The 16,603-nt window shown below is 36.6% G+C and overlaps 2 protein-coding genes across 10 annotated transcripts in view; one reads left to right on the top strand and one right to left on the bottom strand.

Annotated features, from left to right (window-relative positions):
- TSG101 (tumor susceptibility 101) overlaps positions 1-4,285 on the top strand; it is an 84,304-nt gene extending 80,019 nt beyond the window's left edge. For both annotated transcript variants that reach the window (XM_077114181.1, XM_077114179.1), the window contains 3 exons: positions 891-1,093; positions 2,382-2,621; positions 3,948-4,285. In XM_077114181.1, the coding sequence (XP_076970296.1) occupies positions 891-1,093; positions 2,382-2,621; positions 3,948-4,037 (533 nt within the window). In that variant the 3' untranslated portion in view covers positions 4,038-4,285. The remainder of the gene's footprint in view (positions 1-890; positions 1,094-2,381; positions 2,622-3,947) is intronic.
- The window catches only part of LDHAL6A (lactate dehydrogenase A like 6A), a 156,599-nt gene that overhangs the window by 60,577 nt on the left and 79,419 nt on the right, over positions 1-16,603 (bottom strand). For 2 of the 8 annotated variants that reach the window (XM_077114183.1, XM_077114185.1), the window contains exons 5-8: positions 7,920-8,093; positions 7,017-7,134; positions 6,408-6,531; positions 5,612-5,692 (exon numbers count right to left, since the gene is read on the bottom strand). In XM_077114183.1, the coding sequence (XP_076970298.1) occupies positions 5,612-5,692; positions 6,408-6,531; positions 7,017-7,134; positions 7,920-8,093 (497 nt within the window). Of the gene's footprint in view, positions 1-2,261; positions 2,679-5,071; positions 5,693-6,407; positions 6,532-7,016; positions 7,135-7,919; positions 8,094-16,603 lie in introns of those variants that run through there. The other 6 variants (XR_013156849.1, XM_077114184.1, XM_077114188.1 and 3 more) reach the window with 6 other exon arrangements.

Below are 16,603 nucleotides of genomic sequence, written 5' to 3'. Positions count from 1 at the left end.
CATGGGTTCATAAAATGGATTGACAGAATGGTATTACACGTTACAAAATATTAAAATTAATGATTCTGGCTATCTGGGGGGATAGGTATAAACTGGTATCCTCAGTATGGGATATGTAACTCTCTTGTAAGTTTGAAAATATTCCAAAATTGTAAAAATACCATTTGCACATTTGCTGATTTACGACCATAGCTGAAGAATACTGGTGGTCTTTAGAGTATCCATACTTAAGTTAAAGGGAAGACTTTTTGAAGTTTATTGATCTCAAATGTGCAAGGAAATTATATAAGACTGATTAGGAAGGAACATTTGAAAGGAAACAGTAAAAAAATCTGGGAATAAGTTTATCAGCTTTTGAATTTTAGGGATGTTATTCTCTTTTGCTCATGCTTTTCCCCCTATTCTTTCAGTAAGAAGTAAAAGTTATTAACCTGTTCATTAATTGAGGGAAACTCTGATCCTTCAGTCCTCTCATTGGCCTCTGCAGTGGGCTCCTGTCTCTTTCAGCTTAGTAGTGAATAGAAAATGGACTTAACCTGAATCAAATGTTTTCCCTTGACATAAATTTATTCCCCCATTTGTTGGAGACTTGGAAATAATTGTAATCTGTAGAGACATAGCCTTCTGCCTCATGGGGTAAATAGCTAGTTGTTTAGGTTTGTAAGTAGGGAAAGCAAGTAAATATAGATTAATAGTAATCTTTCGGGGAAAGTATTTTTGAATCAACTCATTTTTTATGTTGCTTGTATTGACACTAACGTTTAACATATCTTTTTCTCTCCTGTTTGCAAGTGTTAGCTCACATTTTGTATTGTTTTCTGAAGATTACTGTGAAGGAATAGAAAGAACTTAGAAATTAAGCAAATGATTTTTGCCTTTTTCTCCTGCAGGTCCCACTAGGGATGGCACGATCAGTGAAGACACCATCCGAGCCTCTCTCATTTCGGCAGTCAGTGACAAACTGAGATGGAGAATGAAGGAGGAAATGGATCGTGCCCAGGCAGAGCTCAATGCCTTAAAGCGAACAGAGGAAGATCTGAAAAAAGGTCACCAGAAACTGGAAGAGATGGTTACCCGTTTAGATCAAGAAGTAGTAAGTAGCTCATTGACAAGTTAAGATTTTTGGATTGAGTTATAGCCATGACAAAATATGTATGTCTTTGGTTACCCTGGACATTTTGGGTATTATACAGTTGTAGAAAATTATGGATGTTTTTAAGCAATGAAATATTTTTTCTATACTTTGTTAAAAAGGGAGCCTCATTTGGATTTGGTCTTCAGTGGGGAGGTGAATGATAGTTAAGAGCATCTTTGCTTCATCCTTCACCCTTGGGGATGCTGCTTTGACCCAAAGGAGGACTACCTGAATACTTGATGCTGCCAGATAGTTACCAGGAAATGAGAGTTGAGAGAGCTGCCCCCATGAGAAAGAAAAGTCTGCAAACCTTTGTGCAGACTTAAGGGACAATTCTATTTTGTCTTCAAATGTTGTTTGAGCTATAGTTAAAAGCATCTTCATTGAACCCTTCCAACTTAATAATACAGAGGTACTTGGGTAATTGAAGAGCTGCATATAAACACAGTGCATGCAACCTTTTGCTCTTTAAGCCTTCTTATATTTGTATCAAGCTCCTGTGCCCAGAGAGTCAGTGACAGCCTTGTGACTTTTTTGCTTAGTGATCATTTAACAGAGGCACTAACAGAATTAGAACATCAGCTTCAACTGAATTTCTACTTTTCATTTCCATGAGGGAAAACTTTTTCCAATAAATTAGCAGTTTTGAAGAAATACCCAAGGAGATATAGAAGGGTTGAGGGCTTTAGGGCATGTGATTTGTATGTATACATTAGCCTTACCAAATGGTTCTAGTACATAAAGTGCATTTAATATTAACTGGCTATTTTCAGAAGTTCGGTACAGTGACATCAGTACAATTCTAGCCTATAACCACCAACTGCAATAACTTGTGACTAGAGTACAGATGTTTTGGAGCTCTTTATAGACAAGGAAAAGTTACTTCTCTGTGGCAGATGTCCATACTTGTTTTGAAAAAAGACCTCTTTTATCATTTTCTAAGAAAATGGATAGGAAGAAAAGTAAGGAACTTCTGCTAGAAAGTATCTTGTCTGAAAGTTTAGCTTGCACTATCATTATGATTGATAAAGTACTATACTTAAAATTGTTCATTCAGTATATAAGATCATACCTTTCCTCTACCTGTGACCAATGTGTTATTTGAAACTTTAATCTCATCTATGAATTGTTTAAACATTGTTTTATTAGCAAGTCTTTCTGTGAAGTTGAGTCATAAATATTAGACAAGTGGATATTTATGTATAATTAGTATAAAATCACCATGTTTGAACTGTTCTGTTTTCAGGCTGAGGTTGATAAAAATATAGAACTTTTGAAAAAGAAGGATGAAGAACTCAGTTCTGCTCTGGAGAAAATGGAAAATCAATCTGAAAACAATGATATTGATGAAGTTATCATTCCCACAGCCCCACTATACAAACAGATCCTAAATTTGTATGCAGAGGAAAATGCTATTGAAGACACTATCTTTTACCTGGGAGAAGCATTGAGGCGGGGAGTAATAGACCTGGATGTCTTTCTGAAGGTATGTCTTCTCATTCTACTTTCCAAGATTTGGGGATCTGTGTCTAGAGGCACTGACCTTGAAAAACACAAATGAAGAGGGTTTCTCCATAGGGTGAGTTACGATTCCTTGTCTTCCCGAAAGAGAGTTAGTGAGATGTATGGTTGTGTGAATAGTGGCTTCTCATCTACAGAGTCCTGAGGGTCGGTCTGAGTAAGGGTAGAAAAGTGGGCTTGTGACTGCAGTTCCCCCAGACCCCACCAGGAAGTATTAAGATGAATGTGATTCTTCTATCTTACTATGTTCTTTGGGTGGATTAGGAGGCAGAAAGAGCATTCCATTGGTTTCTTTCAGGTCATACCACCTAAATTGAGATCACTGATTATACCATCCCCATTTTTTTCTGTTAATTTTCTTAGAGTTCCATCATTTTAGGCAACTTTTCCCAGATCAAACAGCCTTGCAAGGTATCAAGCTCCCCTGCAGATTTGAGAGCCCTTTTGAATGAAGCTTGTTAAGGGCTTAATGCTATTTTACATGAAGATCCAATGAGCCAAGTATAGTTCCTGCTGTCTATTGGAGCTTAATGAGCATGATTTTAGGAATAATAGCAGCAACCCTTTGGATATCAGATATACCTGCTACTGGTTCCTCTCTTTTACATGCTAGGCTAGTCCATGTACTAGATCAGCTAGTACGTGCTGATCTTCCCTCTCTCAGTTGGAGTGAGTACCCAAACTTCATGCCTCACGCCTGGTACAAGCACATGAATGGCTAAAGTGTAAGCCATAAGCCCAAGGGAGCACTCCCTTTCTGTACACTGTCCCGTGCTTGAGTGGCATAGCTTAGGAGAAAATGTACTTAGAGAGGCAAGAAAGGAAAAAAACTGGGCCTTTGCCATTTGCTAGGCAGTAGACAAGGGACATGAGCTGACCCTGCACTTTTCATCCTTGCCCTTCCCTTTCTTATAGCCATGGTTACCAAAGTTGTTGTTTGTGTGTGTGTGTGTGTGTGTGTGTGTGTGTGTGTGTGTGTTTGGTGACTTTTGCTAAGATCACATTACCATGTTTCCTTGGCTTCTTTGTTGTCTCACAGTGCTCAAACTCTTGAGCCAGATCTTGCAGTGTAGTGCTTTCCCAGTGTGGAAGCCTAACACATTCTGCCAGCATCAATCTGGTAGACTTAAAAAAGCTATCGGTAATGAGGTACTGGTGCCAAAGGAAGATTGGTATAAGTATTAAGTTAAGGGTTCTTAGATCCCATCTAGGTTACAGACTGTCTGATAGTTCATGCCTGGGCCTGGATCAGAGCCTTTCTAAACTGTTGAAACCTTTTCCCCCCTCCCAGCATGTACGTGTTCTGTCCCGTAAACAGTTCCAGCTGAGGGCACTAATGCAAAAAGCAAGAAAGACTGCCGGTCTCAGTGACCTCTACTGACTTCGCTGATATCAGCCGGAGATTGAGCTCTTCTTAAAGCATTCTTTTCTTCTCTTCCTTTCTCTTATCAGTAGGTGCCCAGAATAAGTTATTGCGGTATATCATTCAAGTGTAAAATATTTTGAATCAATAGTATATTTTCTGTTTTCTTTTGGTAAAGACAGGCTTTTATTAATGCACTTTCTATTCTCTGTAAACTCTTTTTGTGCTGTTGGGACTGATTATGCTAAATAAAATTTGTTGCATAATTTTTTCTTTATTGGACTTCTTTAGGAAAAAATCCAGAAACCTTACTTAATAAAGCTCAGCTTTTAACTTAGCAAAAAAAAAAAAAAAAAAAAAACAGCATCATATCCATCTGAAGATGAAATTTCGTATTTACTGTATAGCATATTAAGAGGATTCTATTTTAATATGGGATATACCACATGGAAATCTAAATTTTGAAATATCTGAAATTGAAAGATTTGAGTGACATTTTCCTGCGACAAGACCTGGGTAGGATGTGTCCTCCTACCAGTCTCTGTCTAGATTTGTTTCCTTTATAGACCTGATGAACCATAAGTGTTTTCATGAAGAAGAGAAGAAGGAATCCTAAAAGTGCAATGACAGATGCCAAGTTATACACCTGAGAACTTACGTTAACTAGGCAAGATGATCTGCCCAGAATTAAATGGGTGTTTCTGAGGACAGTATAGAAGAAGAAGGTATAATATACATTGCCTCCCTGCTTTTACTGTCATTTGAAGTCAGTCTTCATGGAGAGTGATTCTGAAGCCATGTTTGTGACTTGAGCTATACAGCGCTTATGTCCTTAGAACTCAGCTAGTAGATACTCATGAGTTTATAAAACAAAGAACATTCTGATTTGAGATGTTCTCTTTTCAGAAATTCAGGAAGCCAAGCGTCTCACTGTGTATACTCTATTCTTTAAAAAGGAAGAATCGATTACTTAACCTCAGTCACACTGAGGGGTTTATACAATTTAGATTGTTTTTTAAAAATTAAAACCCATTCACAAAAAAAATCAGAATAATAAGTAGGAAGGACAAATCAAGGTTTATTTAGTGTTAGGACTGGAATTAACATTTCTTTTTTCTGTATACATACTTTTAATTTTACATTGTGGAGGAACTTAGAACTTTTTTTAATAGTATATAAATAAACATGAGTATAAGCCAGCCAGAACAAAATAATCAGCATGTAACCTGATGGAAAGAATCAATGTCTATAACACAAAAATGTCAGACATTCTTTTGGACCAGTTAGCAACTATATGTATATATATATATACAAGGCAAATACTGACACAGTATCTTATGTACCAAAAACAATTCCTTTGATGCAACTGTTTAAGAACTGAAAAAAATAATTACCATCCAACATCTGTGAAAAGAGCTGAAGGCGCTAAAAACTAAACGTTTGACATACACAATCCCATTACTACCATCTCTTCTACAAAATCGGCAGAATGGTACCCTTAAACAACTTTAAAACTTGAGCTCCTTCTGAATTTCCCAAAGTGTTTCTGCACTCTTTTTTAAACGGACCTCCTCTGCAGGGGTCAGATTTACCTTTATAATGTCTGTAATACCATTCTCTCCCAGAACACAAGGGACACTGAGGAATACTTCTTTGTTTATTCCATAGAAGCCCTGAAATTCAAGATTTAAAAATAATTTTTTTCTTTTTTCTAACAAAGGTCTGCCATATGAGTAACATCAGTTGCTGGATAAATTAATGTCTAACAGATTTGTGGATATGGATAATGGCACAGAAATAAAACACCAAGACAGAAAACAATTTAAAATATATTATTAGATATCCATTGTCCTATTTTTCAACCATCTCTCCCTAATGGGCCCAGACTGTCATGTTTGCTGGGCCCACCCTCATTTTCCTGTCACCTTGCCCCCAAACCACTTCCTATCAAGGGACCACTCTGGTTTATAACCAAAGATTGAGTTCCCTTTGTTTTTTTTTTAACCTCTCCCATTCAGACCATTAGAGGGATCTTACCAAGCCACGAGACTAACTGCTAATACTACTGTGACTAGTGTGTCTATACTAAAACAACTCAAAACATGTTGAGATCACTACCCACAATAGTTCTCATATCATAGGTTATTTGTAGAGTTAGTTTACTTAGTTAAATCATAAACATGAAAAAAGTCTTACTTTTTTCTAATTTAATGTCACATTTGGAGAGGACAAAGGTCTATAAAAATAGGACACACTCTCTCTCACATCAGCAACAAAGGATAGCCTGTAGGAAGAGCGAGGCTTCCAAAAATCAACTGAAAAACCAAGTCCCTCAACTGTTCTTTGCACCAGTTGTATGTTAATCATTTTTCAAGCATGAGCATCTACCTTAATTATGGTGGAAACCGGATGCACTCTCCTCAGATTCTTCAAAATACTTTCCACTAAATCAGCTATAGACATGCCAATGCCCCAAGAAGTATAACCTTTCATTGTAATAATCTCATAGGCACTGTGGAATGAAAAATCATGAACATAAGTTAGTTTGGAAGAAATATTAAACATCTATTTTCTGGCTGCCTACTTGATAATGCCACAAAACTGGTGTCTGTATCAGTAATTTCTACAAAGTTCTTATAGAAATTGGTTATTTATAGTAAACATTAGCATCATGAGGTTAAGTACAGAGATCCAGAGATTGATATGAAATTAATCCCACTATAGGAACAATTTCAAAAAAATTTAAATTTTCTGCCAGCCAACAAATGAGTGCCTTTTACATGCTAGAACACTGGGTTACACAGCAACGACCCACTCCCTAAGTACCAAAAATGTATAATTTGGTAAATCAGATAATCTCACAAAAATAAAAGTAGAAGTACTTATGAAAAGTATACAACCATAACAACATATTTGAGGGACCTAATCTCATCTCTCTGGCAAAATTCAGGTTCATGATTAATTTTGAAGGTACTGAAAATGTGAAACTAACATTACCTGGCAATCACTTCTTTATGGACATTTTCCCACTGGTCACAATTTCTGTCATTTCCAAGATCTGATTTCAAATCCTTCAAAGGAACACCAGCAATGTTCACTCCACTCCACACAGGAACTAAGGAAAAGAGACCAAAGAATATATATATTACATTGTAGTATGAAGCCCAGTTTCTTGCGTTTTTTCTTTTACTACCTTAGGAAAACTTAAAACTGCCTTGAGTGGTTTACAACTATGATTATTCAACACAACTATCAGAATTATCAGAATTCAGATGTCTGACTGAGCCCCATTCTAGATCTGCTCAATCAAAATCTTCAGAGATGGGCCCCAGAATTCTATCATCTTTGCAGAAAAAGTGGCGATTTTAAACTGTCAACTATAGATCTTTTCTCCCTTCAAATCCTTTTCTATTACATTAGAAAGATTTCAACAGTTCTTAGCCAGAAGACACTAATAATATTTTTTTAAAAGACTGCTATCACTGTAATATCCTATTCGTTCCCCTTTGTTTTCTCCAATTATGCCCATCCCTTAATCTGAAGACTTCATGTTACTTGAACCACAATGCACCTTTCTTTCTGTGACAGAGTCCCAAGTTAAATATAAACCCCATAATGTTACTTAGTGCTGAGTTAAGAAAGCCTTATGTTCTTAACCATTCATCTGTAGGATTATAGTAACATTCTCACTTTTTTTTCAAATTTACTAGTATTTTGGTGTATTAGTTCATTATAAATATAATAAATGTACTAAAATTTAAAACACTTTCAAAGGCCCTCAAGTAGAATAAAAGTCCTTTCTCTCTAACTAAGAGCTATTCCACTTTAACCTCTATATGATCAATATAGTCAAAATATGTTTCAAAGAGCCCATAAGTCTCCATAATTCTTTAGGCTTACCACTTGAGTCTCCATGCTCTCCAAGGACCCACCCATGACAGCTTTCAGAGTGGATACCAAGCCTTTGCCCAATCAAGAAACGGAATCGGGCAGTATCCAGATTACAGCCACTTCCAATAATGCGGTTTTTGGGAAATTTACTCAACTTCCAGGCCACATAAGTTAAGACATCCACTGAAAGAAAAAAATTCAAGTCAGAAAATGTTCTCATCTAAAATACATGTTTTAGATTTGCTAAATTAAGTTATGGAAAAATTTTTTTTTTGCTACTCTTCATAGCTTGATAGCAGATACACAGTAGGTTCACTATGCAGAAAATTTCCAGAAACTATTACTTATCCAGTATTTTAAATAATTTTTTTTCTGAAATTAGCCAAGTTAGACAAAAAGCTCACCTAGCTGTTTAAAGGGGAATAGAGAAAACAATTATACGCAAAATGTAATTCTCAGGAAAACATAATCAGGTCTTAGTGCCATGAGGCAGGGGAAAAATTTTGGCATGGTCTTATGTTTGAGTTGTGACAATTATTTTTAAAAGTGTTTTATCAAAATATTCTTCTTCATGAAGTGAATTTTAAAAATGATGAGATAACTAAAAGAAAGTTAGTGCAGCTATGTTAATATCAAACAAAACAGAATTTCCAACAACAAAAAGGCAGTCAATAGGGATAGTATTGTATAGAAAATTCCAACAAGATACAACAATCATGAACTAAATATGCTTAATAATAGTTTCAAAATATGTGAAACAAATATGGGTAACTGTAAGGTAGATTTAATTCATAATCATAGTGTACAATTTTAACATACCTCTCTGAAACAGATACACAGATAAACTAGCAACAATTTAGCAAAACTAATTCGTGTGTGATCAAGTAGTTATACAGAGAGAGAACGAACATGCCCAATAAAGGTTTTTTCAACTAGAAAGGAATAATATTTACAAATACTATCTCTTAATACTGGGTCACAAAGTCAGCCACAAACGATTTCAAATAACATGTCAACCTACATTTCTTTGATCTCAATTAAATTAGAATCAACCATAATACGACAATTTTTTAAATGTTTCTAAGCTAGAAATGTACTCTTAAATGACTCGTTGAGTTGAAGAGGAATCAAAATATTTAGAATGAAATGGCAATAAGAGTACAGTATAACAAAACTAAAACTTAAAGGGTACCAGAGGTAAATTTATTTCTTAAATGCATTTTTTTAAAAGATTAAAAATCAATGAATTCAACATTTGACTTAAGAAATGAAAAGGAACAACCAGCATTAACCATAAAGGAAGTAAATTAGATAAAGAAAAAAACCTATAGAAACACCATAGTGTTGGTGCCAATCTATCAGGTAGCAAACTGAAAAACTGAACCAGGAAATACACCTAACTCATCCTCCAAGGATTTGTCCTGCAAGCAGAAGCAGCTTGCGTACAGTTTAAGCACTATAAGAAATAAGTCAAAGCAGCAGGGGCAAAGACCTGCTTTAGGTTATACAACAGAGTATCTGGGAGGGGAAAATGTCTATTTTATAGGGACAGAGGGGGCATTCAGATTCCTGTAAACTGGGAAATTCTAAGGCAGTGAGTGACTATAAGCCCAGGACAACATGCAGACTCAGAAATACAGAGAGGACCCTGCACTTGATAAGAGGACTAAACTCTGATGAAGAACACCAGTCAGTGCACAGCCAATTTGAAAAGACAGTGAAAAGTGTCTTTTGCACTGGTTTATTTTTGTTAGTTCCTGGCACTCAAGGAAATCTCTGTCATATTATTAGCTGGACAGTCTTAAGGAACACAGCACAGAGCCTAAATTCCAAATTTAACACTTTAAGATTAATATGTACAGTATACAAAAAAAAAAGATGACAATCCATCCAGAGGAATAGGATAAAAATTAAACCATCAATGAAGAGGACCAGTCTTTGGACATGCCAAACAGAGACTTTTAAAAAATGATCCTCAGTATGCTCAAGGAGGTAAAACACAGAGAACTTAATAAAATGTATCAGGAAAATGATGGGTGAACAAGATGAGAATATCAATAAACAAAAATTTTAAAAAGGAACAAACCAAAACTACTGGAGTTGAAGACCATAATGACTGAAATGAAAAACAGCCTAGAAGATGCTAAGCCTACTTGTAATTATGCCTAAGAGTCACCCTCACAGAACCTCTTTTGTTGCTCAGATATGGCTCCTCCCTTATAAGCCACCTTGGCAGGTGAACTCACTGCCCTAACCCCTACATGGGACATGATTCCCAGGGGTGTAAATCTCCCTGGCAACATGGGACAGAACTCTGGGAATGAGCCGGAACCTGGCATCATGGGATTGAGAAAGCCTTCTCAACCAAAACAGGGAAGAGAGAAACGAGATAAAATCTAAGTAGCTGAGAGATTTCAGAGTTGAGAGTTTCTTCTGGAGGTTATTCTTATGTATTATATAGACATCCCTTTTTAGTTTATGGTATTTTAAGGTAGCTAGAGGGAAGTACCTGAAACTGCTGAACTGTATTCCCGTACCCTTGATTCCTGAAGACTATTGTATAATTAACTATAAAGCTTCTACAGTGTGACCATGTGAATGTGAAAACCTTGTGTCTGGTGCTCCTTTTATCCAGAGTATGGACAGATGAATAAAATAAAAAAAAAAAAAGAGGGGGGTTAAAAATAAATAAATAATTGGGGAGATAAAGAGTAAAAAAAATTGGATAGATTGAAACACTGGTGGTCAGAGAGAGGGAGGGGTAAGGGATACGGGACGTATGAGTTTACTTTTCTGGCGGGATGCAAATATTCTAAAATTGATGATGGTGATAAATACACAACTATGTGATGATACTGTGAACTACTGCTTCTACACTATAGATGGACTGTGTGTGAAGATTTCTCAATAAAAATATTTTTTAAAAAAATTCCCTAGAGTTTCAACAGCAGACTGAAGCTAGCAGAAAAAAGAGTAAGTGAACCTAAAAAAAAAAGATAACTAGAATGATTCAGGCTAAGAAGCAGAAAGAAAATAGAATTTGAAAAAGCAAATAGAGCTGTGGTGGCTTGGAGCTATGTACCATAGAAAAACATGTTCTTAAAATTAATCCATTCCTGTGGATGTGAATTCAGTATAAGTAGGACCTTTTGATGAGGTTATGTCAATCAGGATGTGGCTCAGGTGACACCGAATGGGTCTTAATCTTATTACTTGAAGATATTATATGGAAAGCCACAGAGACAGAAAGCAAGAGGGGGAAGCCAGAAGCTGAAAGTCAACATAATGCAGAAGAGGAAGGAGAGGCCGCCATGATCATCATCATATTACAGAAAAATACAAAGATCAAGGATTGTCAGCAGCCAACTCAGCCAGCCCTAGAATACCAGTCTTCTGAGTGAAAGCATCACCTTGCTGATGACTTTATTTTGGACTCTGCTACCCTCAAAACCATGATCCAAAACTTCCCATTGCTGAAACCAAAACAAGAGTCACAGAGCCCTTTCGGACACCATCAAGTAAAGCAAAACACAGTTCTGGGAGGCTCAGAAGTAGAAAAAGTGGCAGAAGGGATAGTCAAACAAATAATGGCAGAAAACTTACCCAATTTAAAGAAAGACAGGAATATACACATTCAAGAAGCCCAACAAACATGAACAGATAAACCAGAACAGAACCATGCCCAGACAGATAGTAGTCAAACTATCAAATGCCAAGGACAAAGAAAGAGTTCTGAAAGCTATAAGAGAAAAGCAACGTGATGAACAAGGGAGTCCTGATAAGATTAAATGCCAATTTCTCATAAGACAGCATGGAGGCAAGAAAGCAATGGGACAAAATTTTAAAGTGCTGAAAGACTTCCTTTCAAAAATGAGATTAAAACAAAGTTAAGGGAGTTGATCAACATCAGATCTGCCCTACAAAAAAGGCTAAACTGAAAGTGAGTTCTTCAACTGAAGGAAACAACAACAGAATACACCTTCTTCTCTGGTGCACAAAGATCATTCTCCAGGATGGAACATTTGTTATGTCACAAAACAAGTCTCAAGAAATTTAAAAATACTGAAATCACACAATATGTTTTGCCTGACCACAATGGTTTGAAGCTAGACATCAGTAAAAGAGGAAGAAAGGAAAAAATAAGAGATATGAGGAATTTGAACAACTAATGGTCAAAGAAGAAATAAGAAGGGAAATTAGGAAATATTTTGAGGCAAATGAAAACAAAACAACATAGCAAAAATTCTGGGATACAGCAAAGGCAATGGAGACAAAGGAAATTTATAACTCTAAATACTTGCATTTAAATTAGAAGAAAGATCACAAATGAGTCTTACCACAAAACAGGAAGGTCTAGAAAAAGTAGTCTGAAAGTGGGGTGTACAAGGGTAGTTCAGTGGTAGAATTCTCGCCTGCCATACAGGAAACCCAGGTTCGATTCCCAGCCCATGCACTTCCCAAAAAAACAACCAACCAACCAAAACAAAACAATCAAAAAACAAGCAAACAAAAATTCAACAAATAATGCTACAATAACAGGATACTCACATGGAAAAATAATGAAATGTGACCCTGCCATACAGCATACAAAAAAAAAAAAAAAAAAACAAGTAGAGCAAACTAAACCCAAAGCAAGCAGAAGATATGATATAACTAAGATTAGAAAAAAAAACAGCAGTAAAGAATCAAAAGAACTAAAAGGTGATGCTTTGAAAAGATTAATAAAATCAACAAACCTTTAGCTAGACAAAGTTTCAAATAAAATCAGAAATGAAAAGGGAGCATTACTATTGACGCTACAGAGCTAAAAAGGATTATAAAAGAATACTATGAGCAACTGTACACCAACAAATTAGACAACCTAGATGAAATGGATAAAGTCCTAGAAACAAACTGTGTAAACTGACTCAAGAAGAATTAGAAAATCTGAATAGGTCTATAACAAAGATAATAAAAAATCTTCCAATATCAAAAAGGTGCAGGACCAGATGGCTTTGCTGGTGGATTTATCATAAACATTAGCTGTTCTCACACTCTGCCAAAAAAATAGAAAAGGGAATATTTCCTAATTTGTCCTATAGGACAAGCCCATATTACCCTAATACCGAAGATAGCACCAGAAAGTAAAACTACACACCAGTATCCCTAACAGATACACAAACAAAATCCTCAATAGAATGCTAGGAAACAGAACAAAGCAGATCAGGCTCGGATTAAGGTATTTCAGAATACAGAGGTAAGGAAGATATTGCATTTTAGAACCTCATATACTCTTTGAGACCAAAGGAAGAAATCGTTTATTTTGTCCAGAACCTAAATTTTCTGTAGCACATGATCTAACTCAACCTGTCTGGATAGATCATTTAAACAATCCAAACACAGGGAGCCCAGAATAAAAATGAGGGCCTTTAATCCTATACAACTCAGTGTAATGCCTAGATACATCCAGAGTATATTAAGTAGATAATCAAAAAGTATTGGGTGGTGCAATGGTGGCTCAGTGGAAGAATTCTCGCCTGCCATGCCGGAGACCTGGGTTTGACTCTTGATTCCTGGTACCTGCCCATGCAAAAAAAAAAAAGTATTGGCAAAGTCCCTTGAGGGATGGGAGAAAAAATAGGAAACTATTAAATTCTACCCCCAGGGAAATTCCTGACTCTGTGCCAAACATTACCGACACACAAATCAACTGGCCAAGCCCTTGATCTCAAGGCTTGCTCTTGTGAGGCTTATGTATGTAGCCGAGAAGCTTAGCCTACCTATAGGTATGCCTAAGAGTTACTTCCGGAGGACCTCTTTTGTTTCTCAGATGTGGCCTCTCTTTGTCTCTAAGCCCAACTCTGCAATTGAGATCATTGCCTTCCCCACTACGTGAGACATCACATACAGTCATGAAAGTCTTCTTAGCGGTTTGGGAGATGGCTATAAGGGATGAGTCTGGCCTTGGCACTGTGGGATCAACAATGCCATCTAACCAAACAGGGAGAAAGAAGTACAGCAAATAAGGTATCAGTGGCTGAGAGAATTCAAAAAGGAGTTGAGAGGCTGCTCTGGAGGCCACCCTTATACAAGCTTCAAGCTAGACTTTATTACCTACTATAACTTGCCAAACCCCAACCAAAACCATTCCTGCCAATCCTAAAGAACACTTAGAGCATTATATAAGAGTCTACAAAGGTTCCATGCAGTGGGGTAACTTTCCAGAAACCTACAACCTCCAGATGTGCCCCTGGACCCAGTTAGTCCTGAAGTGCAGAGGGGCCAGCCTCTCTAGAACATCAACTATTTCCATCCCATTATCATACTACATACAACTCCTTCCAACATGAAAAAGTTAGAATGGGCATAGCTCAAATACCCCTAAACAGTGGGAGAAAGATCAAAGATGATGGTGGAGTTATACAGAGAAGGTAAGGTTTAACAAACGAGTACAAGTGCTGAATCATTATATTGATATTTCTTTTAGTCTCCGGTATCTTAGTCCAGCTAGAAGTAAAACCCTAAAATAGTGGAATTGTAACCCATACCAAACTCTGAAATCTGTTCTACAACTAATTGTGAAGTGCTTAAAAATTTATTGCTTTTTTTTGTATATATGTTATTTTCACACAGGAAAAAAATATATATATATATTTCACACAGGAAAAAAATATATGTATATATATGTATATATATATATATATATTTCTTCTAGCTCCAAATATTCTAGAGCAGCTAGAAGGAAAAATCTGAAATAGTGCAATGGTAAACCATAACAAACTCTAAAATCTGTTCTGTAACTCCTTTTTGAAGTGTACCTTGAAAACCATTGCTTTTTCTTTCTTTTCTTTGTGTATGTTATACTTAATTTAAAAAGTATAAAAAATGCTAGGAAATTCAATCCAGCAGCATATTAAAATGATTATACACCATGGCTAAATAATTTCAACCTGAAGTATATGCCCAAAAGAACTGAAAACAGAGTTGTACACAAATATTTTTAGCAGAATTTTTCAAAACAGCCAGAAAGTGGAAAGATGATATACAATGACTAACGAATGGGTAAACAAAGGATATTATTCAGCCATGAAATAGGGATGATTTACTGATACATGCTACAACATGGAACTTTAATCATCATATTATGTGAAAGAAACTATAGCCACAAAAGGCCATATGTTATAAGATTCCATTTATATGAACTGTCCAGAATAGGCAAATCCATAGTCACTGAAAGCAGATCAGTATGTGGGGTTCCTTTTTGGAGTGGGCTGGTTTGAAAGGATTATATGCCCTAGAAAAGCCACATTTTAATCTTGATCCATCTTGTGGAAGCAGCCATTTCTTTTAATCCCTGTTCAGCATTGTAGACTGGAAACCTGATTAGATTATCTCCACAAAGACGACACGCCCAATTGTAGGTATTAATTAGAGGGAGATATGACTCCACCCATCCCAGGTGGGTCTTGATTAGCTTATTGGAATCTGTGGTAGTTAGGTTCAGATGTCAATTTGGCCAGGTAAAGGTGCCTAGTACTGTTGCTGTGGACATGAGCCCATGGCATATGAAGCTCATCTGTCACTGATTACATCTTCAGTCAGCTAGGGGGCATGCCTGCTGCAAGTAATGATGTTTGACTTAATTGGCTGGTGCTTAAATGAGAGCTCAATGCAGCACAGCCCAAGCAGCTCAGCATACCTCATCTCAGCACTTGCAGCTCAGCCCAAGCCTGTGGAGATGCAGAAAGGACTCACCCCAGGGAAAACTGCTGGAACCCAGAGGCCTGAAGAGAAGGCCTTCCCATGTAAGAAAGAACCTCAAATGAAAGTTAGCTGCCTTTCCTCTGAAGAACTATATGTTTTTAACTAAATAAATCCCCTTTTATTAAAAGCCAATCCACCTCTGGTGTGTTGCATTCTGGCAATTTTGGCAGACTAAAACAGAATCCTTTAAAAGAGGAAATATTTTGAAAGAGCCACAAGAACCACGAAAGCCCATGCAGCCAGAGACCTTTGGAGATGAAGAAGAAAAATGGCCCTAAGGGAGCTTCATGAAACAAGAAGCCTGGAGACAAAGCTAGCAGACGTCACCATGCTTGCCAGGTGCCTTTCCAGTTGAGAGAGAAACCCTGAACATCATTGGCCTTCTTGGATCTGAATCCCTTAGATTGGACATTCTTATAGTCCTGCTTTAATTTGGGTATTTTCACAGGCTTTAGAACTGCAACTTATTAAATTCCCCTTTTAAAAAGCAGTTCCATTTCTGGTATATCACTTTCTGTCAGCTAGCAACCTAGAACATGGGGTGATAAAAATGTTCTGATACATTTTATGTATGCTATGGTTGGTACAACACTGAGAATGTGCTGGAAGTCACTGAATTATACACTTTAAAATAGTTAAAATGGTGAATTTTATGTTACATGAATTTTACCTCAATAAAAATAAATCATTTTTGCAGGAGACCTGGGTTCAATTCCCAGACCATGCATCACCACTCCCCAAATAAATAAATAAATATTTCTTCTCAAAAAAAAAAAAAAACAAACCTACTCAAACATTTTGCAAAATCTGAAGAGGAAAGAACACTCCCTAACTCATTCTGGAGGCTAACATCACCCTCACACCCCCCAAAAAAACCAGATAAAGATATCACAAGAAAAGCAGATTGCAGACCAATGCTTCTTATGAATATAGATGCAAAAATCCTCAAC

Source organism: Tamandua tetradactyla, chromosome 8 (genome assembly GCF_023851605.1).
Source record: "Tamandua tetradactyla isolate mTamTet1 chromosome 8, mTamTet1.pri, whole genome shotgun sequence".
Lineage (NCBI taxonomy): Eukaryota > Metazoa > Chordata > Mammalia > Pilosa > Myrmecophagidae > Tamandua > Tamandua tetradactyla.
The sequence above is the reverse complement of the archived record's forward strand: the minus strand, read 5'-3'. Positions and strand labels throughout refer to the sequence as shown.